Raw genomic sequence first — 26,933 nt, 5'->3', positions numbered from 1 at the left:
ATTTCTTAAAAAGAAAAAAAGGGTTAAGTATTGTAGCCTTAATTCAGTAATATGAGTAAAGCCATTTGTCTGGTACAGCTGTCAGCTTTCTCCAGCTGAAATTATTTCTATATTTTTTGAGATAAGTCCTCTAAAGTAGAAAGCAGACCTCATGCACGCTTGAACCAAATAAAGTACAGTGAACTGAAGACACCCTTCCATCACTCACTGTGCTGTGGAGTCTTTGGATTCCATGAAGCAGTCTCAGCTGTCCCAGTTTAGGTTATGTTGTATCAGGATTGGCTGTATCCATGTAATGCCTCCTCCCTTTTCTAAATTTCACTGGGGGAAGGCTCAAGGCAAGGATTAAATGTAGAAGCTGTCACCAGGCTTCCGCAGTGCAGCTGGCAGCATGGATAGGCTTCAGAGCTCCTGCTAGCTCTGGAAGCCTTTCATTCTGCCTCCTCGCTCACTATGTTTCCTCTGAATAGATTTTGAGTACAACAATTCAAGAAGAATTCCTCCTCCCATTTAATGTAGCTTTATTACCAAGTCTTTTACCTCTTGATTGTTGGAAAAAAATCTTGTAAAAACTGACCATCAAAAAACAAAAGCTTGAAAGAAAAAGCCAGACAATTCAAGTAAATATATTGAACAAAGCCTAGTTGCCTTAAACTCAGACACATTCAGAGGAAACAAAGTAAGACCAGAGCTACCTGCCATGCCAGTTGGCAGAGTTGAAAGTCCACCCTCTGCCTCTCTTCCTAGGGATAGCAGCCATGAATGCCGAGTGTGCAGGGTGACGCTGGTGGGTTTGTCAGCATATGCCAAGCACATCTCCAGTCAGCTTCACAAAGACAACGTTAATGCCCATAACAGAAAAGAGGAAGAGGAAGAAAAGGCAGAAGAAGAAGACCTTGACAAAGAACTCATTCAACTAATCAAGCAAAAGAAGGAACGGAACCGGTGAGTTTTCCTTTCTCCACTTGGATCATAGAATTGCTTTTAACACAATGAGGATGCACTCCTGAGGTTTAGGTGCTCACAAAATGTAAACTGCCTGTAGCTAGTTTACTTATGAGAGCAATCCAAGAGACGTGTGGATATCATAGTTTCAACATGTAAACGTGACTCTGCTGAATGTCTTGTCCTGTTCCTCTACTGTTAGTATGGAAATACAATAATTCTCTATTATGGGTAAAAACAGTCTTGTGTTTTGGAACCCTAATGGTTTTATTTTAATATTTGATACCTTTTTAACTGAAGGCTTAATAAATGGACAGTAGTGCTAATATTGTTTGTTGTGGAGGTTGTCTGTAGGAACCTGGCCTTTACGAAACTTCTGCTGAGCATGTTTCTTTATAAAATGAATTGGATTATTCTGTAAACATCCCGCTGAAATCCCCTAGTCCTTGAATGAAATTTCTTACCTGTTGTATCTTGCTGCTTACCATTAGCTAAACGTAGTTCCATTGGCTCACTATGAAATAGAAGGCTGCAGAAAGTAATAAGTGTTGTCTTTTATTTTACATAAAAATCTGCACATGTGCATTGCTTGTGTGATGTTCCATTTGGGAATATATTATTTGAATAGATTTATGGCATGGTGATGGTACTAAAGGGGCAAGTAATTTTTAAAAGAAGCTCTTTGGTTCTGTGGCTAGAAATTTAAATTAGTGATTCCAGATGTTGAAATCTTTGGAGACTGTTAGGTTTTGGCATCATTCTGTCATACTAGTCCCTGCAGTGTGCAATGGTAATGTTGCCATACTGGTTAATGTAGGTAGCAAAAATGTCACTTTTCCTTTGTCTTTATGGAAAAGGAGTAATACTGTCAGTGCAGTGTTGTTCTGAGGCAACTAAAGCTGTAGAAAATCTCTGTCTGCTGGGTTCTGGTTTGGAGAGGGGGAAAACCAGAAGGTACAAGGGTTAAGTTACTAATTCAGCAAAATGATTTCCATTAGATCATAATCTAGTTGAGTCAGCTCATAGAAATTACTTAGATATTGTTTTTTTGAATTCTTGACTTTGAGCTCAGATTATTTTGCCCAGTAGACTGTTTTCCATTAGAGAGTAGTTATTAGTGAATCTTTTAGCAGAACTGGAATATATCAAAAACATAAAGGGTGATACAATATAAATGTTCAGTTTATTGAAATCAATTGTGTTTGAATAGTAGTGTGAAAGTTTACTGTCTTTCTTGTCCAGGGATCTAGAATGGATGTATTTTTGTGATCAGTTCCTGGAAAATACTTTTAATGAAAACTCCTCATTTGGTAGGATAGGAATTAGAATGTTAGAATTAGAAGATTAGAATGTTTAGACTGCTGACCCTGGGAATAGCTGTAGCTGGTAAAGGAGCGTTTATCTTTAAAGGTACATGTGATAGTTTGCCACGTGTTTGTGATAAGTTGCCAAGCACAAGTGCTGTCTAAAGGGCAGTCAATAATACTGCTGGGAGGCTCCTATAGACTCAGGACTGCATGCTGTGGACTATTACAGTCTCTTGATTAAAAGAATACAAATTGCTTTAGTATCTGACATGCATCTTCTGTGGATGTTTTACATCTATGTTTTAACTTAATCTTTATAAATGGAGCTATCATGTCAATTATTCCCTCCAGTAAGGATAATAATGGGGTTTTCAGCCTAACATTCCTCTGTTTTCTATCAGTTCAGTCTAGTTACACCAGCAGAATAGTCTTCAGAAAAAAACAATTATCTCACTATTGAGTTTTCTATCTACTAAGACAGATCAAATTACATAGATTCTATAACATAAAGAAGCTTTATTTTTATTGGTGTATTATTAGTCCAATAGTAAATATAAAGGGATATTATCTTTCAAGTTAGGGAAAAGTATTTGAGAATCAGTCTATTGAACTGTCCCTGCACTAAATCATTTGTTCTTGTAAAAGAAATTTTGAAATTACCATGTTTAAATAAAGATACAGCTTTGAAAATCAAACATTACTGAAGTTTGAAAAGCAAAGCTGCTAAAAAAGTATCTGTTTCTTTTTATAATAAATAATTTTAAAAACTATTTTCTTCCCAGTGCAAATAAAATTCATGAAGCTTGTGGACTGTTGGATTTTAGTAGAATAGTATCAGAATTTAGGCTTTTCTCAATTCTTTTGTAGGCAAACTGAACCAAGTTGTGCAAACCAAGAATTAGAATGTGATGATAGGAGATCACAGAGAAGGCGAGAAGAAAGAGCTGCTTACAAAGAAAGAGAAGCTTATGATCAGTCATCGTGGCATCGTCATAATGCATCACAAAGGGACTGGAAATGGGAAAAGGATGATTATGTTAGTCCTAGACAAGGCAAATCTTCACACTCTCAGAGGAACCTTAATATAAACAGACATTCAGGTGGTGCAAGGGGGCGCTCTGGGTGGTACCAGAATGTTTCAGGAAACCCTTCAAATCGACATAACTATGGTAATTCTGGAAATGCTTGGCATCCAAGTGGGCGGAGAGGAGGAGTATCAAATTGGCATCATGGTGCCAGGGAAAGAAATTGGCACTCAGAAGAAACGGGTGATTTTTCTAGGAATTCCAAAAGTTACGGAGGAAACTGGAAACCATGTACTCATGGTGCAAATGGCTGGAATTTTGGAAGCGCAGGAGTTTCATATTCATCAGAGCCAATTATATACAGTAAGGAAAGGTGCACATGGCAGCGGCCAGAGAAAGGCAATGTTCTGCCATACAGAAATAGAAAAAATAGGCGTGACCATCTGGATTTTACTAGTGATGAGCTTGCTGCTGAGGGGGTATTGGATTTTAGTATGTTGAAACAACCAGAAAGCAAAACTTCAAGAGCCAGTGGAAAAAGTGTCAGTCCTTCCAGAGATAAAACATATCGCTGGACTCCCTACCCATCCCAGAAAACTGCAGAGCAGCAACCATGGTCTGAAGATCATGTTTCGAAAACTTCAGATAAAATGGGTTCTGTACTTACACCTCTTACTGATTCATCAATGAAAGGACAACCTTGTGAAGCCAATGTTAGCCTTTCAAAACTTAAAAACTATGAAGGATCTTCCCCTTCTAATGGAACCTCAGATCATCTGGATTCTTGCAAGGTTATGAAAGACTCTTCTGGTGGTGAAAAGCCTGACAAAGATGATGGCAGAAATAATAGGATGCCATCACTGAAATCCCCTCTTCTGAATATCACAGATATGAAGTTATCCTTGATAAAGCAAGACACGAACAGTCTCTTAAAAAATGTCAGGCTTCTGTTATCCTCAACTAGTGGTGAAGAGCAGAATCATTTGAATGCACTGAACTTGGAAACAAACAGTTTCTCCTCTTATTCATCAGAGCTGCATGGTGCTTGTGTTGGTAACTTACAAGGCAACAAAGGTGTGCTTGGTAGCAATCTTGGAGAGCCTCTTAATAGCTTAACTGAAGCAGAACAAAATCCTAAAGGTGTTCAGTCCAACCATTCCTTGCAAAATGCTCCTTTAAGCTCTTGCAAGGATACAAGTGACCAGAATAGGGAAGAAACTGGGAAAGCATTGCCAAAGGAGCTCAGACTAGATTCATTAAATATGAGTAGTGATGATTTAATGGGAAGTGAGAAATTAGAAGCAGAAGTTGAAAAGTTGGATTCTTCTTTACCCTGTGATATTCCTGAAGGTAAAAATACCACCTCTGAAAAGGAAGATAATAAAAAGCCATCTGCTTCAAGTATTGCTTCTGCTGAGCTAAAAAAATTTACATTTGGGATAGAACCCAGAGTTTCTTCATCAAGCAGTCAGGACTGTTTGTACGTGGGTTTGAAAACCTCCCAGGACAGGGAAGGGAATGAAGAGTGTGTCAAGTCACATGATCAGTTTGAAATGGAAGGTTTTGAAAATCGTTCAGATAATGAGCTTCAAAAAGGAGGAAGCCAGTCAGTAAGTCTCCTTCTTCCAGATTTAAGCAAACTTGGCCTGCCTGCTTTTCTGCAAAGAGACCTGACACGTCATATCAGTCTGAAGAGCAAAGCTGGGACACATCTCCCAGAGCCCAATCTCAATAACGCACGTCGCATTCGGAATGTGAATTGCCTTCGGAGAAGTGAGACAGAGAAAGAGTCGGGGCTCAAACCTACCCTCAGGCAGATTCTTAGCGCTTCCCGGCGAAATGTTAACTGGGATCAGGTCATCCAGCAGGTAACCAAGAAGAAACAGGAGCTTGGCAAAGGTTTACCAAGGTTGGTACCTTTCAGATCTAACCATGCCTCTCAGGTCATGCTGAGGGAGGAGGGTTGTTTTTTCCCATATCTTAAATGAACACTAAAATCCTATAATAAGAATTAATATTAATGAATTAAACTTGCTATGGCATAATCTTTTTCAGAGTTTTTGAAAATAATGCAGAGATTTTATTGATTGATACTATGAATGTCTGTCCATAGATAAGTAAAAGTAATCTGCTCAGAAAAGATTCTAATCAGTTCATAATGTTGATTTAATATTGAATGTGGATGGTAACAATGTAGTTTCTTTTGACGTTCTAGTAATGGAAGAGTAAAAATGCAATCAAGATGGGAACAATGCTATGACAATTGCCTATTTCCTCATTTTTTAGGACTATAAGAAATGCTTGCAGTGCTGCAAGCAGTGTAAATGCTCACTCTTCATTTGTTAATCTTTTATTCTGATACACTGTTTGCTTTTGTATTTAAGGAAGCAATTATATAATACTGCATTTTTAAAACTTGCTTTAAACCTGAAGAATTTGAAGTGTCTTGAAAAAACGTCACATTTTATTATTCCAATCTTGCTTGGGAAGAATTTATAATAACATGGTTTGTGACTTGAAAATCATGCTGCCACTTCTTAGCTACTAAGTCTGGCTATGTGATAACAGGAGATGTTCCATTGCCAGATGAGATAGAAAGCACGGTATACCAATGTAATGGAATTAAACCTACTGCTTAAAGTAATAATGTACATTTGTGGAATGGGGAGGCTTTTCTCTATGTGTAGCAGGCTTGTAACTTCTTTATTTATTTTTCTTTTTATCTTGTTAAAGGTTTGGCATAGAAATGGTGCCTCTTGTTCAAAATGAGCAAGAGGGTCTAGAACTCAGTGAAGAATCTGATCCGACTGTTCTAGAAGGATTCCACTGGGAGGGGATTTCCTTAGTGTCTGGCTCGGCCAGAAAACGTAGCTTTTCTGAAAGCAGTGTCATAGCAGACAGAAATCCTTCTGCTTACAGCTTTTTCAGTGAACAAGCCAAAATTAAAGAAAGTGGGCAAAGGCAAGTAATTGCAGCCAGCCACCCACATCATATAACATCTGGATATGAGGCAAGCACTGACATTGAGGCTGATCAGAAAGAGGAGACACCATCTCTTGCTTTGTCACCTTTTATGTCTGAGAGAACTGAGGCTAGCAGAAGAAGTCCCAGCCTACAGGCCACCTCTGAGATCACAGGCTGCACAGAACAAGACCAGGAGAGCCCAGAGAAGAGAACACCTCTTCTTGAAAAACAAAATGTATTAGAGATCTCAGAAGAAAATCATCCATCTTCAAATAGTGCTTCACTTTTTGCAGTATCTAATAATATAGATGCAGCTACAGACAGTAGCTGCACATCTGGTACTGAACAGAATGACAGCCAAGGAATTGGCAAGAAGCGAAGAGCAACTGGAGTAAGTGTGCAATTCTGTCCAGCTTTGATGTGCTGGAAAGGTTCTTTCCCTGCCAATGGTCATTCAGCTTTGGAATGATCTGTGCAGGGAGGACTATGCCCATCTGATTGTCTTGTACTTTGATAACGTCAGGTTCATTTTTTGTTTGACCTTATTTACTTTAAATTTTTGCTTTCATAATGCAGGACTTCTGATAGTAGGGATGACAAATGCTCTTTATTTGATTTAGTACCTGACATACTATGTTGATAAACAAGAGCTGTTAAAATATTTCTGTGGAAATAATAGGTTTTGTGTCAAGAATCTTGATGTTTCACAATACATTTTAAATGGAAGCTAGCCTGTAGTAGGAATTTATTTTCCTTAGATGTTTCTGGGTTTATAGTTGAGCAAGGAAATAAAAACACCTTCAAAAAATTACATACCTAAAATTATATTCTTAAATCTGAATTTGTTTCACAGTCTGAATTTAGACTTATCCAAAGGTTCAAAAAAAATCTTGTTGATCAGTTTCACAAAATAGTTTTGCAGAAAGCAATAATTCTAATTCCTCGTTGTTTAATTCTATATACCTTCAATAAAACTGTAGAGCAGTAACTGATTCAAGTGCAATCTTAAACATTTGAGGAAGAAGGCAGCTGTTGCTGTATTTAATATTTCTTAGTTGAGATGGAAACATGGCACTGTTACCTCCCTCTTTTAAGAGCAGAGCAGATGATGAGTTGTACAAGAATGTGCAAGCAAATTATGGATTCTTCTCTGTGCCTCCAATAATGATTGAAAAGATGATGGATGTTTGGCTTCTTGAGGCAAAATTATTCTTGTTACTTTTTAATGGATGATTTTACTTGCAGGAGGGATCTTCTCCTGAAATACCTAGTCTAGAAAGAAAGAATAAAAGAAGAAAAATCAAAAGTAAAAAAGGTGAGTGAATATCATACATGTATGCATGTAGTGTACAGCCTATAAACACCCAATAGTATTTTGACTTGGCTGAAGTAGTAGTTCCTTAATGTTACTATGCTGCTTCTTGGGCTTTTACTGAAGTTTGTAATATGGACTGCTCATAAATCTGCAATACATTCTTCTCTGAAAACCTTTATCTTGATTTGTCATAAGTTATTTCTGAGAAAAGGGTATGTGCATCCTTTCTGCCTGCAGTTCATATTCCTGATTGTACAGCTGGGACCTTTGTTTTCCCCCTCTACAGGGTAGTGAGGTTTGTTCCATCCTCTCTGGATGGAAGTTCTTAAGGGAGAAGTCCCCAGTTAACTTCCTTCTAATCGCTATGCAGCTTTCCTTTTCTAATTCGGAGTGGTCTCACCGGAAAAATTTTACTCTGCTTAATTTGGTTTCTGTTCTGTTTTTGTAATCTCTGGCATACTTTGTACTTTTTTAATGTCCTTAGTGGAAATGAGTGTGGAATGCCTCTCTCCTTCATGCTCCTGACCAAAGAAAACTCTTGTTCTGGCATTAGACAGATCTTTCTGAAACATGCCTAAAACATCCTCATCACCATGTCTCAAAATGCATTATTCAATCATCATGTTTTAGGCAGAATATTTTCTTTGCTAACTAAACAATTTCTAGGAGCTTTGGTCTCTGAAGATGGCTTTCAAATGTACCATTTCTCTTTTTTTCATTATTTATTTATATTAAGACTTGTTTGTAATGTAGGGCAATAATATGACTCTTCTGTGGCAATGAGTATTTCACTACTTGAAAAGGTGGGGGGTTTTGTCAGCCTCTTTCTAATACATTCTACTTAGTAAAATCTCTTCCCCATTACTTTGTTTTAACATGATTGTTATTGTATTAAATTTGCTAAAAGAAACTATAACCTGAACGCAATTAAGCAGTGCCCAAATGGAAATTTGTTTGGACAATTTCTGTATATGCCAAAAGTCTCTAGGCGGTATAGGAGGATCTTTTATTGTATACAGTAATCAGAGAGTCTTCCTCAAGAGATGGAAAACACCAGTCTCATGGACTAAAATCATCTTGAGTAATAAATTCTTTTTTCCGTCATTGGGTTCCTTTTCTCCAGGACAGCTTTTCCTTGGCTTTTACATTCACTGAATAATTTAAACCTTTGTTTAGCTTACATTTGCCTTTGTCTTTTTGATTACATTAATGGCAGGTGTGTGTATTTGTACTTCCTGTACACATGTACTTCAAGAAGAGATCTTTGTGAAAGAGAATTACTTCATTTATTTAACTAAATCAGTGCTGGCAAAGCTGTGATGGAATTAATTACTAGAGTAAAGGTTGAAATTCCTTAAACAAGAATACTTGACTTTACCCTTCATCCATGTAGATGTGGCTAGTCCTGTCCATAAATACTTTTTACTTGTATAATTATAAATATGTTTTAGCTTGTGTAATTATTGATGCTTGAATGCTTGACCTAATTTATGGGATTTTTCCCTTCTGAGGTGGTACTATTTGTTGTGATAGTACAAGTAAGGTATCTTAATGTACCTTAAAGTAAGGTGATCTTAGTGTTCAGTGCAATTAGATTCTGCATTTTGTTTCTTTTTCAGAACGTTCTCAGGTAGACCAGTTGTTGGCTATTTCTCTGAGGGAGGAAGAGTTAAGCAAGACCCTACAGAATGTGGACAGCAGCCTCTTGCAGGCGAGGGCTGCCCTGCAGGCTGCCTATGTTGAGGTTCAACGGTTCCTTGTGTTAAAGCAACAGGTAATAGTGGGCTTTGGAAACTGTCTGAACCAGAAGTTAGCAGCATGAAGAGCTGCCTGTTAAATCAGTGGGACTGATATAAGCCACAACTGTTTTGCAGATAACTATGGAAATGAGTACACTGAGAAGTCAGAGAATCCAGATCTTGCAGGGGCTACAAGGTAAAGGATATGATAAGAGCTACAACAGTGGAATGTTTACTCTCATATTCTTTGACTTTGGAATCTTTTAAAAACTGCATTTAACTTGAATCTGCTCATTTAAGTTACAATAAAATTGTACACTTTCAAAATGAGGGCTTTATCATCAAGTGTGAGCTGTCAGTTTTGATACTTCCCTCTAGTGTCTTTTTTTCAAAGTTTTCTCTTCCTTGACTCTGTGTCCACAAGAAATGAGCTCCTGGTGCCACAAAATTTTATTATAAAATATAAATATTTTTGTTCTGTTATTTATTTATTTGTTTGTTTCTTTAATGTAGCTCTTCTTTTGCCATTAGAAACATATGAACCTTCTGAACTCTCAGAGCAACTTTCCTGTAATACCCTAACTGAGAGACGAAACAGCAAATCTCCGATGGCAGCTGACACAATTCCTTCAGGCTCTCTCCTGCCCTTTTTGGACACTTTGTCTTCCTCTGTACCTGCTCGAGGAGCTTCTGTTCCCGTAACCATGCCGTCACCATTCCAGTCTTCTGGCAGTACACCTTCCAATACTCCTGACTCTTCAGTACAAGTTAAACGAGAACCTATGTCTCCAAAAGGCACAGAACTAAATGTGAATTCTGTACTCCAGAGCTCTCCATGTCCTCCACAAACAGAAGAGGTGGAACAGAATGATGGTAATTGTAGTTTCGCTTTAAGATAACTAGCTTGAAGAAAATAAGGAAATTATTTTTTTCCCAAAAAGAATGCAAGTTGTGTCTCAACCTGCAGTCTGTCTCTCATTAACTTGTGAAGGACTTTTTAGGTTTGCTTTGAAAATAGAACAAACATGAATTTGAAGGTTACATCCTCTTAGAATAATTTAGTTAACTAAAAAACCCAAAACTGGCACAACCCAGCTAACCTGAGAATCTCCTGTATAATTTTTGTCTTCTACTCTGCATCATTTAATGACCACTGGTAGCAAAAAGTCTGCCTACAAAGGAAAAAGATGTGCCTGAAAGCATTTTTTAAAAAATTATGAACACCAGCATCAAGATTATTTTGTGTTCTTCTTGAGCTCTGCTAGATAAGCATGAAGGGTATAATTTGTAATATTGGAAGTAACAATCCATCTTCTACTAATTGGCTGTTATAGGCACTGTTCACATAGAGGGCTAGCAATGAAGCTAGGGGGTTACTTGTATCTGGAGGAGAAACTGCTGAATTAATTGAACATCTAATGGGAGAGCTCTTGCCTCAGAAAAGTGAGATCTTAACAGCTACAGCTGAAATAGCCAGCTCTTGATTTAGACAGTTTAAACCCCATAAGACTTGTGCACTGTGGTCAAAGGCTTAGATGCTATTGGTAGTTTCCTCTGCAATTTGCTACTGTGACTGAGGGTAAAAACTGAAGATGAAAAGCTCATCCCATCCTTTCTCAAGAGCCTGTGAAGTCAAGCAGGGTGACTCTAATGACAGTTATCTGCCATAAGAATGTCACTTACCCAGACCATTAACTTAGATAATTTGAGAAAAACATTCATAAAATTGATCTTTGTTAAAGATAGCCAACACTATTTTTTCCCCTCCAGCTGAAGTACAAAATACTATGGAATAAGTAATGTTCTACCTTTCTAAGCATTTTTTTCCTCACGCACAAGATGAATGTTGGCTGAATTGAAGTTTACACCTCTTTAATTAGAATAATTTGGTTTTTAGACTTTTTTTCTTAGGAAACCTTTAGGAAGTCACTAACTTTGCTTTCTTTTTTTATAGGTATATGCCATACAGTTATGCTTAAACATCAGTGAAATTTTTATTTTTATTTGTATCAGTGTTATTTTTATTTTCAGTTTTCCAACTCTAAGGAAAGATTTAGTGACCACTAGCTGCAGTGGCATGAAATGTCTTGCTTGCAGAATCTTGAAACCTCACAACAGAGAAGTTGAAGAGGTTTTTTATTTTTTTCTTATGAAGATGAACCTTCAGTGTATAGCTGCATTTGTTACTTAACTAATTATTTCAGAAAGCTCTTAATCACAGTATCTTTCCATTTCCTACAAACTGAATTTTGGTGTATTAAAAGCAATAATATTCTCTTTATGTTCATTTGTCAAGTTACCATAGTTTTGGTATTGATGAACTTCTATATGTGCTGCATTTAAAATTAGTTTGCCTTCAGATAAATTAAATAATTTGGGGGGAAATAAGCATTTGCCTTCAGGTAAATTCTGTAATTTGAGGAAGAGGAATTGACTCTGGGGCAGACTGTTTACTTTTTGGGGTTGAAGGTTTAGCTTGTCAGCTTCCTATTGAGATTAGCTCAACCTTGCTTTGAGGGACCTGATTGCATTTGTTTTCCCCTAAATGCCAGCAGTGTGTCCCACCTGTGATGCTGAGTGATTCTGTTTACTTTCATTGCCATGGTGGTTTCCTGCTCCTTTTTCTAATACCCTCAGCACTCCAAGTGCTGAGAATTAATAACTTTTGGATTTAGAAATTTCAGTTTAAGTGGCTGGTTGCTATTATTTTCCTGTTATAAAGTGACCAAGTTACTTCCTTCCCCTTTCCAGTGGGAAATGAGTGGCAGATGATATTAGAGGAGTATTCAGAATTTAAGGTTTTGTATGCCTTCTTCCCAGTGTAATTCAACACAGTAATTTGTTCAAACTTCATCTAAGTATTCTTTTTTTTTCTATACAGAGGTTTTTCTATCAGGTTTTGCAGTTGTGCGTGGCAGTTACATGTCCAAGGGAAAACTTCTCTCAGTTGATTTACTTTAAATGCAACATATCCTGTGCTGTCAGCAAGTTCTAGTTTTATCTTGGAATTCCCCATCTGAGGAAGGTGTGGGTCAGAGATGTTCTCATTTTAGCTGTTTCTAGTTGGATGTGTAATTCCAAAGCATCAGATTTGTCCTGTAATGTGTAATGTGCTTTTGGCCAAGCATTAGTGTAGGCTTAATTTGCTGGCTTCTAAGAGGCTGGAAGAGGGAAGTGTTTCAGATACTGCCAACTTCCCATTTACATTGCATGATCCTGCCCCAGAAATGCAGTGAACTTGAAACATCCTGTTCTGGATTGTAGTTATTGCAAGTGTAACTGGGGAATTTTAGGGTGTGGGAAACAGCTGTGAGATGCTGCCCTTAGTCTGTCTCAGCTGAGAGGTTAGATCATTTTGTTCATATTAATTCAGTCACAACTAAATGATCTGGAAAGTGTGTTGACCCCATTACATAGTCCACCACAGATGAGCTAACTAAACTAAAGTAACTAAATAAAGCCTACCCTCATGGCTTACAGTGCTGCTATTCCCAGGATAGAGGTACAGTGCTGCGGAGTGGGTTGTGCATAACTGTCTGCCTTGAATTAGGTCCAAGTAACTTGGTAGAAAAAACTGTATGTATTAGCTGTAATAGTTCAGCACAAGAATTTCAAACCGTCACTGAACAGATGAGTCGTACTTGGCATGCATTGATTAATATAATTTCTACAGAAATCATGACAGCTGGTAAGGGAGCACACAGAGAAGTGGTAGCATCTTAAGTCAACAATGTAGGATTCACCAAAGATGGTCAGAACTTTAAAAACATATAGCCAGCCAGCAGCTTGAATGATGTTCCCCATTCCTTTATTTCTATGTACATGGATAAACATTCCCCAGTTATGTTTTTTTAAAGGCTGAATACATACACAATTAAGTGTAAACAGAAAACACAGGGAGGGACACTTTGTATAAATAGTTACTGCTGTACAGAGTGAATGTAACACTAGGCTGTTTTCTTTAGAAGAGACCAACCAGAGAACTTCAGTGTATCCAGTTATCACTGCAACCATATCCCTGGCAGGGCTGGCGGCTTGTTTCCATCACACTGATCAAGATGTCCATGAGCCTGCTGCAGACAAGGGACAGTCTGGACTTCCTGAGAACTCTTCTCCTCATTCAGAGTCTGTTTTCAGCAAGAAAGAAGCAAATGATACAGCTGCTGAAAGATTTTTACTGGATCAATGTAGCAATTCTCTTTCAAAGCATTCGGTCCTTCTAGAAATGCCAATGGATAAAACTCCCAAATTGTCAGCAGAACCGTCTGAGCAACACTTGACAATGGCTGCAGTCCCAGCAGAGAAAGGGACTAGAAGGAGGAGACGGTTAAGGAAGAAGAAAACTCTGAGGGCAGCCCATGTGCCAGACAACAGCGATACAGAGCAGGATGTGATTGACTTCAAGCCTGTCCGGAAAGTCAAGGGTGGAAAGGATCCTAAAGGAGAAAAAGTTACTCCTCCAAGAGAGGAGGGTGGAGTTACTGCTCAGGCAGCAAGAAACAAAGATGAGAATGACAGTGATGCTTCTCTGGAACTAGTGGAAGTTTCAGCACCTCAGTGTGAAGTGGTTGATGTTGGTTCATCAGCATCAGGAGATGAGAAACCAGACAGTCCATCAAAGAGGGATTTATGCAACTCTGTAGATCGAGCAGTCCTAGAGGCATCTTCTGGGTATGATGAAGTGAGCTCCACCTGTGAGATTGATGCGAATTACAGGAATGATGGGAAAAAAAGGTGAGATTATTGTAGACCTCTGAAAAGTAAAACTATCAATATTACACAGTATTCATAAGAGGCCTCTCTTTTTTGTTTTTTTTTCCTTTTTTTTTTTCCCATTCACAAAGTCTTACATTAGTGACATCAGGAGTGAAATAAAGGGAAAATAAAACCTGACTTGGCTTTTTTGGTCAACAAGTAAATGTGTCTTGTTATCTACTAATTTAACTTAATACAAGAACAGGGCTGCCCAGTTTGGTTTTGAGCTTACCTTCACAGCATATTTTCTACTAAGTGGAGAAACTTGTGTTTTGGAGTATTACGTACCCCAGTATTTTGTCTGAGAATGAACATGCAAAGTCCAGTTTTGCTACTGTTTATTTTTGCCTTACAGTGTGGCTGAGACACAGACTTCCGTATCATTCCTAAGAGGATCAAAGAACTCCTCAGGTATATCTTTTAAGCTTTCCTTCTGATGCTTTGTATGTAGTATCTTGCAGGACTTTGAGTTAAGTCGTGATCAGCCTGCTTCCATAGGACAATTTTGCCCTGAAGATAAAAGCTTGCACTCAAAACTAAAGTGGGAAGTGACATATATCATCTTACACTGAATGCTTAGTGTCTTGACTCCTCCACATCCTCCTTCCCCTCCCACATGAGCACTATTGTTCCAAAGTCTCTGTAGAGCTCTAGGACAAACAATAATACAATCTCTTTAATTTGAAAGATGCTTCTGAACTTAGTTATATGAAGGTCTTTTTAGCACTTTATATTGCCCTCTGTCACATTCACAGTCCTGCTGGAATCCACAATGAAATTTGACTTAAAGGTGTTGAACCCATGCAATAGTTCTGCTGGTTGGCAGTACAACCCGCAGCAGTGTGTTTTCTTGACTGTGTTCCCATAGTCAAAAGTACATGTCTGTTCTACAGAAGTGTCTTCGGAGCCAGGTGAGGATGAAGAACCTACTGAGGGAACCTTTGAGGGACACTTGGCTGCAGTGAATGCTATTCAGATTTTTGGGAATTTGTTGTATACCTGCTCAGCAGACAAAACAGTTTGTGCCTACAATCTTGTTGTAAGTAAGGTTGTGGGAGTGATGTTACATTAATTGCAATCACAAGGTTGTCTTTTGTAATGCCTTACTGTGTAGTAAAGGAAGCAGTTGCTTTTTAAAGCCCCTAATTTATTTTATACTATTCTTTTCTTCAAACCTCTCCTCTCCACCACTCCAACCCCTTCTGCATATGGGAGAGACAAGGGGAGATAGATTGCCACATGTATCCTGATTTTTTTTAGCAGTCCTGCCCTGTTCTGTTAGGTGCATATTCCAAGAGGTATTTGTGCTGACAGACTCTATGCTTTCCTTTTTAGAGCAGGAAGTGTGTGGCCATCTTTGAAGGACATACTTCAAAAGTTAATTGCCTTCTGGTCACTCAGACAAATGGGAAGAATGCTGCACTCTACACTGGCTCAAGTGACCACACTATCAACTGTTACAATATCAAGGTACTCAAATTCTGTGTTGGTTTATTTATGTCTGCTGCATTTTATGCAAGCCTTTCTTTATAAATATAAATTTTAAAAGCCTTTTAAAACCATATGATCTGGATACTAACACCAGTTCATACCTCTTTAGAGTAGAGCAGAAGAAACAAAACCTCACAAAAAAAACCAGCAAACCATTAACTGATTTACTACCCTAATCTTTTGACTAGCTTGTCAGTACTGAGTTTTTGCCAGAACAGCATGGCATAATCCCAAATGTTGGGAGCACCAAAGTGCAGGATAACTGTTTGGCCATGAATCTTACTTTTCGTCCTCTATTTTTAACTTCATTGCTTATGTCTTTAGAGCAGCCATAGAGAGAACAGGTATCTGTTATGCTGAGGGTGTGTGAAAGAGCAGACTGAGGCTTCCTGAAGCTGGATATTTGAGGCTAAATGAAAAAAAGACCTGCCCAACCTGTTCCTTGAAGGACTAGAAAGCAAGTATCTGCTTCAGGAAGATTTTAAACTCTTTCCCTGTGGTGAACTTACTGGGGAATCCTCAACCGTGTAACAGACAGTTTTCATGTGTGTGTGTGTGTGTGTATGTACAGACAGTAGTCTAAATTTCTATACACAGAATCAATTAAAGGTGGTGACTAGAAAAAAGTGTTTAGTGTTATAACCAGTTGCCGAACTACAGTCAAGCCTTAGAGATGGTCCTAATTAAAATGAGGATCAAACTGCTATATGACACCAGACCGTCAGATGTTTTTCTCCAGTTCTGTTGGTTTAAAAAGTGAAAATCATAATTCATTTCAGTTTTTTTTCTTGAATTGTTTTCAGTTAATGAAAATCTTTAAGTACTTCTTTCCATTGCTAGACCAAAGAATGCATGGAACAATTTAAATTGGAAGATCGAGTGCTCTGTTTACACAGTAGATGGCGGATCCTTTATGCAGGTCTTGCAAATGGCACAGTGGTTACTTTCAGCATAAAGGTTAGTTTGTTTAAATATTGGCACCTGAAAGCCTGTTATGATGCTGTTTCTTTCCTCTGTGTTTCTTTCCATTCTTTATCTACAGTAGTAAATGTATTTGTAATGAACACATTTCAGTATAAATGGTCACTGTTGGCCCTTTTTGGTTGTTTACTTTTTCCATGCATGAAGCTGTCCTGTCTGCCTGTCTCTTTGTTTACCTTTCTTTTAGGTGCTGTATTGTTACACTTTTCCTTACGGTTCCTCCTGGTCTACATAACATAAGGAGTTTTTTCTTTAATTTGGAAACTTAATTTTTAACATGCAATTCTTACCATTGCTATTTTGTACATTACTAAACTGAAATCAGACGTTGTAACCAGTACAACACAAAAAGGGACTCGATGATCTAGTCAGTTTCATACCAAAATTTTAATTCTATTTATTTCTTCCCCCACCAGGATAATAAACAGGTTGATATCTTTGAATGCCATGGCCCTAGAGCAGTGAGCTGTTTAGCCACAGCTCAGGAAGGAGCGCGCAAGTTGTTGGTAGTGGGCTCCTATGACTGCACCATCAGCGTGCGAGACGCGCGGAATGGGCTGCTTCTCAGAACCCTGGAAGGTCACAGCAAGACTATTCTCTGCATGAAGGCAGGTGTCTCTGAAAATACATTTTGGACAAAGAATGCTTAAAATTATGAGCAGATTGTGATAGGAAATGGAGGATTTCTCTATTTTAAATTATCAAAACTGAGTAATTTGGTAGGGAAATTATCTCTGTTTGCCTGCGGTATCTCATGTCCCCAGCTGCCACATCTATGTCTGAACACTTGAACACTTCAGGGATAGTGATTCAATCACGTTCTTGGGCAGCCTGTTCCAATGCCTGATCATCCTTTCAGTGAAGAAACATTTCCTAATACCCATTCTAAACTTCCCTGGTGCAGCTTGAGGCTGTTTCCTCTTGTCTTGTCACTTGTTGGGGGTTAGGAGCATCATTTTTCTTACATGAGCAGTGTATAAGTATGCAGCACATCCAAATTTTCCAGGGCTTTACTGTGCATGTGCAGAGCAGCATTCTACATTCAGTTTGCTTGGTCCCTGATTTGCTGCTGTGCTGTCTGTGAGAATAATCCATAGGTTGGATGAGTTAGCCTGTTGGGCTGCAAGTTAACAGCTTCTGTTAGTTGTAAAATGTCAAAAATCATTGTAATGCATCTTCTACCTCTCATGTGAAGAACTCAGTGCCTGCTTTTTTCTTCATACTCTTGACTGATTTTAAGGCTCTCAAATTTAGGAAATATTGCAGTATAACTTTGAACAGTGTCTTGCTTGCCCATTTCCATATCTGCTACAAAATACAAAACTTTTTTTTTTTTTTATTAAGGTTGTGAATGATCTGGTATTCAGTGGCTCCAGTGATCAGTCTGTCCATGCCCACAACATTCATGTAAGTCTCATATAGAATGATGGAATGACTTTTGCTACTAAGGCACTGAATTCCTATTCTATAAAGTCAGTATTTCCAGCTTCTTTCCCTTCTTTGGACTCTCTCCTGTACTGAGGGGCCCAAAACTGCACACTGCACTCAATATATGGCCTCACCTGTGCTGAGTACAGGAGAAGAATCACTTCCCTGGTCCTGCTGGCCATGTTATTCCTGGTACAGGCCAGGATACCACTGACTTTTGGGCCACCTGGGCACACTGGTGGCTCATGTTCAGAAGCAGAAAAAGAGGAGAACGAGAACTTTACACACACCCATGCATTTTCTGTTGTACTGGAATGGTTTTGTGATAGGATGGACACACAAAAGGATAAGTAGTATTTGATCATAATCTATAAGTGCCTTCACAGGGAATAGGATTCTAATAAAGGATGTTTCCATTTTTGAGTAGTGAGCATTGAAGCTAGCTACCCTATACATAGGGGTTAGGTAAAACCATTTTGTACTTTTATTTAAGAAAAACCAAACCAAATGCCTTTTTACCTTTGCTTTTTCTTGATGCAGACTGGAGAGCTGGTACGGATCTACAAGGGCCATAACCATGCAGTAACAGTAGTGAACATTCTTGGGAAAGTCATGGTGACAGCATGTCTGGATAAATTTGTTCGTGTTTATGAACTACAGGTAAGAAAACAGGTGGTTACTAATGACATTAATATGGGTTAACTAATGATTTTGAAGTCAAATAGAAGTCATCTTTGTACTTTCTGGTCTCTAGCCCATCTCTCTTTTTCCTGTCACTCAGTATATATAGTTGTCTGACCAGTCAAAACACATGGGTTTTAAAGAATATAACCTAAAACGTTTTTTAAAACCTGGGTTATTCCAAGACAATGACAGCTCAGAAAAGTGGGAAATGTTAGCTTTGTCTGTTGAAAGAACAAGTGCTTAGTTGGATGAAAAGACTCACAGAAGCAATGTAAGCAAAAGTGAGCTTTCAAGGTGGCTATAAAGTTTGGAATCCACCTTAGCAGTTTAGTTGCTACCATGGAAACTGCTCTTGGAAGTATTATCATTTACATGTCTGTGAAAAATGGCTCTTTAAAAATGTCATGTTATTAAATGTCTGTTTCTGTTTCCTTCAAGTCACACGACCGCTTGCAAGTTTATGGAGGCCACACAGATATGATCATGTGTATGACTATCCATAAGAGCATGGTAACTCCCTTCTTTTCACTGTTCTTAAAGAGAAGGTTGTAATTGCCACAGGTGCATACAAGGCAGTTTAATTTCTTCAGATAAAGAAATCAGCCTGCTGTTTGGCTGCACTTCCAAGTTGTTCTCAGTTCAAAGAATCAAGTGGCTATAACAGCTTTATATTTATGTAATACTATTGTCTGGGGGAAAATCACTGTTCAGCTTAATGCAGTCTTAAAACAATAATTCTTTTTGTGGTTATGATTACAGTGAAGACACTAGAAATAGTAAAATATTTCTGCTTTTTCAAGTGTCAATCCTGTTTGACTTTTACTCAAGGGAATCTCTCAGATGCTCGAGAAAAACTTCAGCCACAGCCAGACCTCTAGCAACCTTTGACAGAACATAAACAAAGGTGTGCAGTTGATTCAGATGTACAGATTTCTTCATGCATCTGCCCTGCAAGATAAATTTCAGAAGCACTTCTGGATAAATATTTCTTAAAATGGTCTTTAAAAGCATTTGTCTGCATATCTAGGAATTTGTTTGCAAAGTTTCTTTGAGACTATAAAATGAAAGGTATAGTAGTGATCTGTAATAACAGAAAAGTTAAATCCAAAGGAACAGATTTCCTACTAATTGGAATACATTTTGCCCAAGCATCACATCTCATATGAGTCCAGTCTGAGGCTTGAACTGTGCCCCAGCAGTGGTCGGTTGTGGGCATTCTCAAATCAAAGAAGGGTTCAGATGAGAAGTTTAGTGATGAGAGAAAGGATTTGCATCAGTCTTTCTGAAATTCTGATGTTCTTTCACACACTTCCTCTCCATCATTTTTTGATACACATATAACTGGTTAAGTCTTGGAAATACATTCAACATTTACACCCACATATTTTTTAATTTTAGTGGGTAGCACCATAATTTAAACTTTTCTGAACTGTTACCCACATGACACTATCAACAATAGAGGTTATAGAAGCATTTCTTATTCATGTGTAGGTTTTTGTTAACTATGAATGCAAATATGAAAAGAATTTGGTTACAGGTATTTTTTGAATATAGAAGCATGCTGATATTTAATTGTTTTTTACCTACACTGAAGTCTCCTTCAAATTTTTACTTTTTTTTTTTTATTCCCAGCTTGTTTATCCATAAATGTTTCTTTTACAGATCTACACCGGATGCTATGATGGCAGTGTCAGAGCTGTGAGGCTTAATCTGATGCAAAATTATCGATGCTGGGTAATTAGCAAATTGTTTTTAGCCTTTGTTATTGAATTTTCTGGACTAGTCACTTAGTCTTGGGTGGCTTGACCTTATATTTTTCATAATTAGTTGGGGTTTTTTTAATATGTATGTACTTTTAAAGTATATATCACTTAGGTATATGTCACTAGTTTGATTTTTTTATTGTCTTTGCTGGGTGTGTGTGTGTATATATATATATATATGTGTGTGTGTGTGCTTTGGGGCAAGTTGTTAGTGTGAATTACTGTTCTTTCTGGCAACTTTTAGATGTGTAACTGTTTAATACCAAAAACTTTGGCTGAGTGACATAGAAAAGCTGATTCACTGTGCTATATAAATTTAATGAAATTGCAAATTACTTTGTCTCAGGTAAGCTTAAATCACGTAAAGGTTTAATTCTTGTCTTCCTTCTGCCATTCCTGGTGATTGTCAAGGCTTGGCTAAAGTTAGGTAAATTTTCTGTAAAGCTGTAATTAAAGGAATAGAGACCATGGAAAATAGAAATGTAATAAGATAAAAAAACTTACAGGAGTTGGTAGGTGTGCTTAGAGTCTTGGAAGAAATTGTGAAATTGCAGGAAGAAAAGCATTAGCAAAAACTGTATTTCCCTGGCTTATTCTGATGTGTTGTTTTTTCTCCAAGTGGCATGGATGTTCGCTGATCTTTGGAGTTGTGGACCATCTGAAACAACATCTGCTAACTGACCACACAAATCCAAATTTTCAGACCCTGAAATGTCGTTGGAAGAACTGTGATGCCTTCTTTACTTCCAGGAAAGGTTCCAAGCAGGTATGTGGTTGAAATAACATGGTTGTATTTGGTAATATAATGTACTTTATACACCACAATGGTGGGACTTGATCCTATTTCTCTTAAAAAGGGTTAAATTTTTCTAGCTTTGGCAGGCTTAACTGCGTGTGGTTATATTCATCCAAGGCTAGCAGGGTTCAGTTCAGCCTGTGGCAGATGAACAGTGCAGCTATGGTAATTTGACAGATGGTCAATTTAAAACAGTTTGATCCTAAACTATTACATGGAAATGGTAGAATTCTTAAAATATTAAAGAAATTCTATTCAAGATATTAGGAAGTTTTTGAAGGAAAAATGTCTTTAAGATGAACAAACATCTGCCTTGAAAACAGGATTTTATCCTTTTAATTTAAGGATTTAATTAAAATCCATTGCTATCTCTTCCATTGTTGTTTATTTTTCACATATGATTGTTAGCAAAACCAATCTTTAAATAAGTAGTGCATAAACTTCTGGATAAAAGTTAGCACAGAAGGGGGAAAAAATGAAGAAGCATAAAAATTGGATTAAGTAATGTGGAAAGGATTGGAGGGTGGGTGTAAGGAGGGCAGTTATCTATAGACTGATTGGTAAAATCTACGTTTTAGTCCTTGGCAATATAAACTGCCTTCCTATGAATGCTTTCCACCATATGGGATGGATGGAGGTTTCTTCAAGGAATAATGAACTGTAGAATCCTTTATTTGTCTTTAAGTGCTGGCTTTGGATATAATGTGTGTATTTAATTTGCTCTTCTAATCAAAAAGGAAACTGGTTTTTATTTACCTTTAATGCTATGGTATGTGAAATACTTTATATATGGGATTTAATACCTTGATAATGATAATACTTATCTTTTTAGAAGCTTTAAGCCAAACAAATATATGTTATATAGAATGTCACTTTCACTGATGCTTCTAGAATATTTTGACGTTTTTGTGGTTTTTTTTTTTTTTAATGATGGTTATAATGATTTTTTTTTCATTGACTTCTCTGGTTCTTTTCTAGGATGCTGTAGGACACATTAAAAGACATGCTGAGGATGACAGCAAGATTGATTCATGAAGCTTTTCACCTCCCACATTGGGAAGTAATTTTGTACGTCAGAATTATTCCAAATAACATCGGTTTCTTACTCCAGTCTGTACTCTTTCTTGTCCCACTTGGAATGCGAAAACTGAGTGGGGCTGAAATGCATTACTACAGAGACTGCAGGTTATGCTGCAGTCTGCAGAAATAAGGCTGGTAATTAAGGCTTAACCCAAGTTCCTGCAAGTTTTTAATTCACTGGTGGACAAGAATATTCCTTCTCTTGTCTGCCTTGTTTCTTTGTTGTTTGTCTTTTTTCAGGTGGTTTTAATTTTATTTTAAAGAAGCATAGTTTTTGGGAAGTCCAAAGGGGTGTTGCAAACTTAAATTACAATAGGTGCTGCTGTTTACAAACTTAGCTTGAATCCTGTTATGTGTCTAAGACATGTCTGGTTTTGTTGTATCCAGTTTTATAGCTGATTATAATAAAATTCTGCAAACCAGAATATCACAAATTCTAATAATGTAACCCGAATATCCAGTGTATGTTTTTACTTCCTTCATAAAAAGAAAAGTTATTTTATGGAGACTAGAATAAACTAATTTTTTAATGTTAATTGTAACATTTTTATTCCTTGTGTAAAAATTGCTGTTGCTGGCACAGTGATAGATACCATACCTCTTGAGGTATTTTATTTAATTTGAAGAAAGTGGTTATTTCTTGAGAGAGACGCCAGTAGCAGCAAAACAGCCAGAACAGTGGCTCTGCTCACAGGCTTTGCAATCTCAGTCTTTTTCAGTATAGATCCTAATATATGGAAAAGAAGTAAGTGGTATTTGTTTTTCTTTCAGTTAAAGAGCAGCGTAACCACCACTGTTGGCTTGATAAAACACCATAATTGGATTGTTGATTTTATGTAATCTTAGTGACTGAGCTTTGCAGTCCCATACACTCATGGCATAGCAAACCAAGAGAAATGCAAAGTCACTGTGTGTTTGAGTGCATCCACTTTGGTAGTGTCTTGTTTCTGTTGTGAACTGGCTTAATTGGCTTGGACTATATGAAGTTCACAAAACCTCAACTGGAAAGAATGGAGCAGGATTTTAAAGTCCAAAGTTCTCAAGCAGAAGCTGAGGATATGAAATGTGTATCACATGTAAAAGTCTTATTTCTCCTAATGCACAGCAAGTACCACAGAGAGGCCAGTGCAGAAGGGAAGACTGTTTCAACTTGTTAGGGTTCCCCTGCAAGTGTCCCCTTGAGCGGGATCGCTTCACCTTGTGAAGTTCAGTGAAATGCCTTTCTGGCACTTGCCATCCTCTCTCCCTTAATGACACTAATTTAGTAAAGAACCCTCTTAACACTGAGACTAATCTAGCAAGAGCTTTGCTGCACAGGATAAAATAAGCAGACATTTTCCTAAGCTGTAAGTGAAGGTGAAGACAGCAAACTGAGCTGCTTGTACATGAATCCAGTGCTTTTCAAAAAAAACCTGAGTGGACTTTTAGTGGGTGTCTTTTTCACAAACACTTTCAGACTTGTCAGCCATAGACCAAATAAGTTTTTAGCCTCATTCTTTGACTGTAAAGAAACCTTTTTAGGGCAAGAAAGTGAAATGATTCAGGAAATCCTGTGGATGTTCCACTGCCTCAAATCAAGGAACTTCTCTGGAGAACACGGGTTTTGTATTATCTTAGCAGACAAGCAGAATTGCTCTGACACTGATGAATATTTTTTATTAGACAGGAGTAAAATATTAATGAGATGAAGTAGCATCCTACTTCAAAGACATGAGAATCTCTGCGATTCTAGTGCTTTTGTGGTGATTGATTTTGTTTGTTTACTTTTTATTAATCTGTTTGTGGATAGCAAAAAGCAAATATGTGGCTCAGAGCTCTGGTTGTTCTGAGGGTCTTGTTTTGGTTTTTGGGGGATCTGCGTTTGTGGTTTTGGTGTTCGGCTTTTTTAATCTTTCTTTCTGTGGACTGTGGATGAAGCAATTCAATAGAGAATCAAGTTTGGGGAAGTCTTTAAGCGGTGTAGATGTTTGATGAGGGACGGTGTAATGCTCTGAAGTCTGAGAGCACTTGTTTGGGTTTTTTCAACACCTAAAAGCAGAAGACTGCATAACACATAAAGCATTTCCAAAGGTGTTGATGTTCAGGAGTTCTTATGGGAGTTTTTTGAACCACAGTGAGGAAGCATGTAAGTATGGCATAAACAGATTGGATGTCCTAAGCTGTCCTTTGTGGACTGTGCTGCAAGTGAAGGTGTGGAGGTGTGTCTGAAGGACAAGCCTGTGGGGCAATAGTGGCATTCTGAAAAATGTGTGTGAGAGTAGATTTTGTTACTTCTCCCTTGTGGTTCTTCACATTCTTTCAGCTGTTTTCAGGAACATATAAAGATCTTTTTCACTAGATATTGCAACAAACAGAGTTATTACACTTTATTTGCATTCCCATTTGCTTGTTTGGTTTATCTTTTCTAGTTGGTGTAAGCAGTCTTTCTTTTTATGTGACCCATGATATTTCCTTAACTGTCTTGAAAACAATCCTCCTGAAAAGTCTGGGCTTCTGAAGTCCAGCTTTAGCAGTGGTTTCTTTTGCTACTTTGTTAGTCATTTCAGATACACTGTAAGAATCCTAAAATGGATAAGAGGTGGGAAAATAGTGGAGCTGCATGAGTGAAAAGTTTGCTTCATAAATCAGAAACAATTTTTTTAATCCTCAGGGGTTCAGAGGAAAATGCTATACTGTTTTATCATGAGAATATCTTTAAAGGAATTGCTATAAAGCTGTGCAGCTGTGGAAATCCCCCAGCTTCTCTAGAGTTCTGTGGAGAGGTTTCCTCTTTGTTCAGCTGGAATTTGGTGCAGATTTCACAACTGGCCATTTACTTCTTCTGGAGGCAATTGCAGAAGAGAGATGCCAAACTAATGTTTGTTGGTATTCATTAAAGATCCTCTCTGGTCTTGCAACTTAGAGGTTTCACTCCTGATATACTTCTAGTTGAAGAATGTAGTAACTTTGGGAAGGTAGGCTGCTTATGACATTTAACACAGTAATATTTGCATGAAAAGCAGTACTGCACATCTGAAGCCAGTTTCAAGACTATTTATTTTTTTGTTTTGGTTTGGTTTTTTTTATGCAAGTAAAAAGTTGTGGGTGGAAGAGTGAGTAGAGTGAGGATTTATTTTGTGGTTAGCTGTGGATTTTTTTTATTAGTCAAGTGTTTAAAAAGAAGTTCTGGACTTGCTGTATGGCTAATAACATATGGCAGACCTTTAGGGGCCTTTTGAGATTGGTCTAGATTAGTTTCTCCTTTCTCTTTCAAATTTCAGAGAAAAATAACAGCTATCTAGCAGTGCAAAACCCTGGCCTAATGCTGCTGCTGCTTCTGTATGTGGAAGGAGGGAAAACTTCTGCATCTCTTGGTACAAAGATGCATTAAATATCCAGGCTTCGGCTTACATTGTGTCACTTACATGTGAATTACAGACTTTAAACATATTATCAGCACATAAGTTGACTTCTGCAAAATAGCAGGAGCTTGGCTGTGTGGAGTGTTCGAAGTAGTGCAGTTCTTAATGCACATTTTCAAACAGTACAATCAGCTGGTTCAAGGTAAATGATAACTGCAAACTTGCAATAAATGGCAGGGGAAATGTTTTTATTGGAAAAATACTTTTCCCTTAAGATGAATTAAAACAGTTTTAAGGTTTGTATAGTACTATAATTGGTTTAATTAATTTGTATAGTACTATAATGGTTTTCAGGTTTGTATAGTACTATAATTCATACAGTACTATAAGCAGTCTAAGTTGTCCAGAGTTGCAGAGTATGTGAGGAAGGATAAGGAAATGGTTTCAGCTACTGTTTGTAAAATAATTAATCCTCAAGAAGCAAACTGTGTAGGTATATATTCTGTTATATGTGCCTGCCAGCTTCTCAGATTTCATTTTTACTGTAATGTTAAACAGTCTTTTGAAATAATGGAAATGGAATAAAACAACTTGATTCAATATTTAGTAATTTAAGCTGTGTAGAACATATGCACAGATTGATCATTGTTTTCTTCTCTCACTTTGGTACAAAGCTGTGAGTGTAATAATGAAACTTGACATGGCAAAAGAAGAAATTAAAAAAAAATAAAGTTCTTTATATTGTTATGGTTTGTCTGTTTCTCCTTTGTTGTAAATAGAATGATTTTCATAGGATTTGGTAGAACTTGACTTTGTTCTGAATTTTTTTCTATTCTGTGAGTGCTAGATAAAATCAGACAGGCCACTTTGAAGCTCCAGCACTGGCAGGAATGTTACAGGTGTGCAGGAAACCTCAGACCTAGTAATTTGGCAAAGAAATGACACTCTCAACCCAAGTGATGCCTCCAAGCCTGTCTTGCTTCATGGCAAGGGAAGTTCTCTGGAGCTTGTTGGTAGTTCACTCACCAGACCTGTAAGGACCAGTTTTGCGTTGCCAATTAAAAATCCTGATTTTGATCTTTTGACTGATAGATTTTGTTTTGTCTCTGAACATCCCAACTAAAGCCATCTCTGCCATACTTGTATGGAAAATAATAGCTTTGTGGAGGTAAGGGATGGCTGGAAGCCAGGGCTCCAAGTGTTCCAGTCATCCTAAAATATATTTGGGTTAAAAAAGCAGTTGAATTAAGAAGGAGAATAACTTTTCTTAAAATAAGCTATAGGATTTTCTTCCTCTTTCAGAGTAAATTACAGTGAAA

At 37.6% G+C, this 26,933-nt stretch overlaps 1 protein-coding gene across 5 annotated transcripts in view; it reads left to right on the top strand.

Moving 5' to 3' along the window:
• The window catches only part of ZNF106 (zinc finger protein 106), a 39,117-nt gene extending 12,756 nt beyond the window's left edge, over positions 1-26,361 (top strand). Inside the window, exons 4-22 of one of the 5 annotated variants that reach the window (XR_005980528.2) lie at positions 748-945; positions 3,120-5,186; positions 6,011-6,632; positions 7,487-7,556; positions 9,176-9,330; positions 9,431-9,491; positions 9,809-10,168; positions 13,261-14,029; positions 14,406-14,461; positions 14,944-15,089; positions 15,386-15,520; positions 16,345-16,498; positions 16,939-17,130; positions 17,867-17,929; positions 18,491-18,610; positions 19,073-19,144; positions 20,297-20,368; positions 21,017-21,163; positions 22,172-26,361. Coding sequence is in view for 4 of the 5 variants with exons in the window: in XM_030275483.4 (XP_030131343.4) it covers positions 748-945; positions 3,120-5,186; positions 6,011-6,632; positions 7,487-7,556; positions 9,176-9,330; positions 9,431-9,491; positions 9,809-10,168; positions 13,261-14,029; positions 14,406-14,461; positions 14,944-15,089; positions 15,386-15,520; positions 16,382-16,498; positions 16,939-17,130; positions 17,867-17,929; positions 18,491-18,610; positions 19,073-19,144; positions 20,297-20,368; positions 21,017-21,163; positions 22,172-22,228 (5,479 nt within the window). In the remaining variant the exon portion in view is untranslated. The remainder of the gene's footprint in view (positions 1-747; positions 946-3,119; positions 5,187-6,010; positions 6,633-7,486; positions 7,557-9,175; positions 9,331-9,430; positions 9,492-9,808; positions 10,169-13,260; positions 14,030-14,405; positions 14,462-14,943; positions 15,090-15,385; positions 15,521-16,344; positions 16,499-16,938; positions 17,131-17,866; positions 17,930-18,490; positions 18,611-19,072; positions 19,145-20,296; positions 20,369-21,016; positions 21,164-22,171) is intronic. The other 4 variants (XM_002199083.7, XM_030275485.4, XM_030275484.4 and 1 more) reach the window with 4 other exon arrangements.
• Positions 26,362-26,933: the final 572 nt, after the last annotated feature.

Source organism: Taeniopygia guttata, chromosome 5 (assembly GCF_048771995.1).
Source record: "Taeniopygia guttata chromosome 5, bTaeGut7.mat, whole genome shotgun sequence".
Classification (NCBI taxonomy): Eukaryota; Metazoa; Chordata; class Aves; order Passeriformes; family Estrildidae; genus Taeniopygia; species Taeniopygia guttata.
This window is presented reverse-complemented; position numbering and strand designations above follow the sequence as displayed.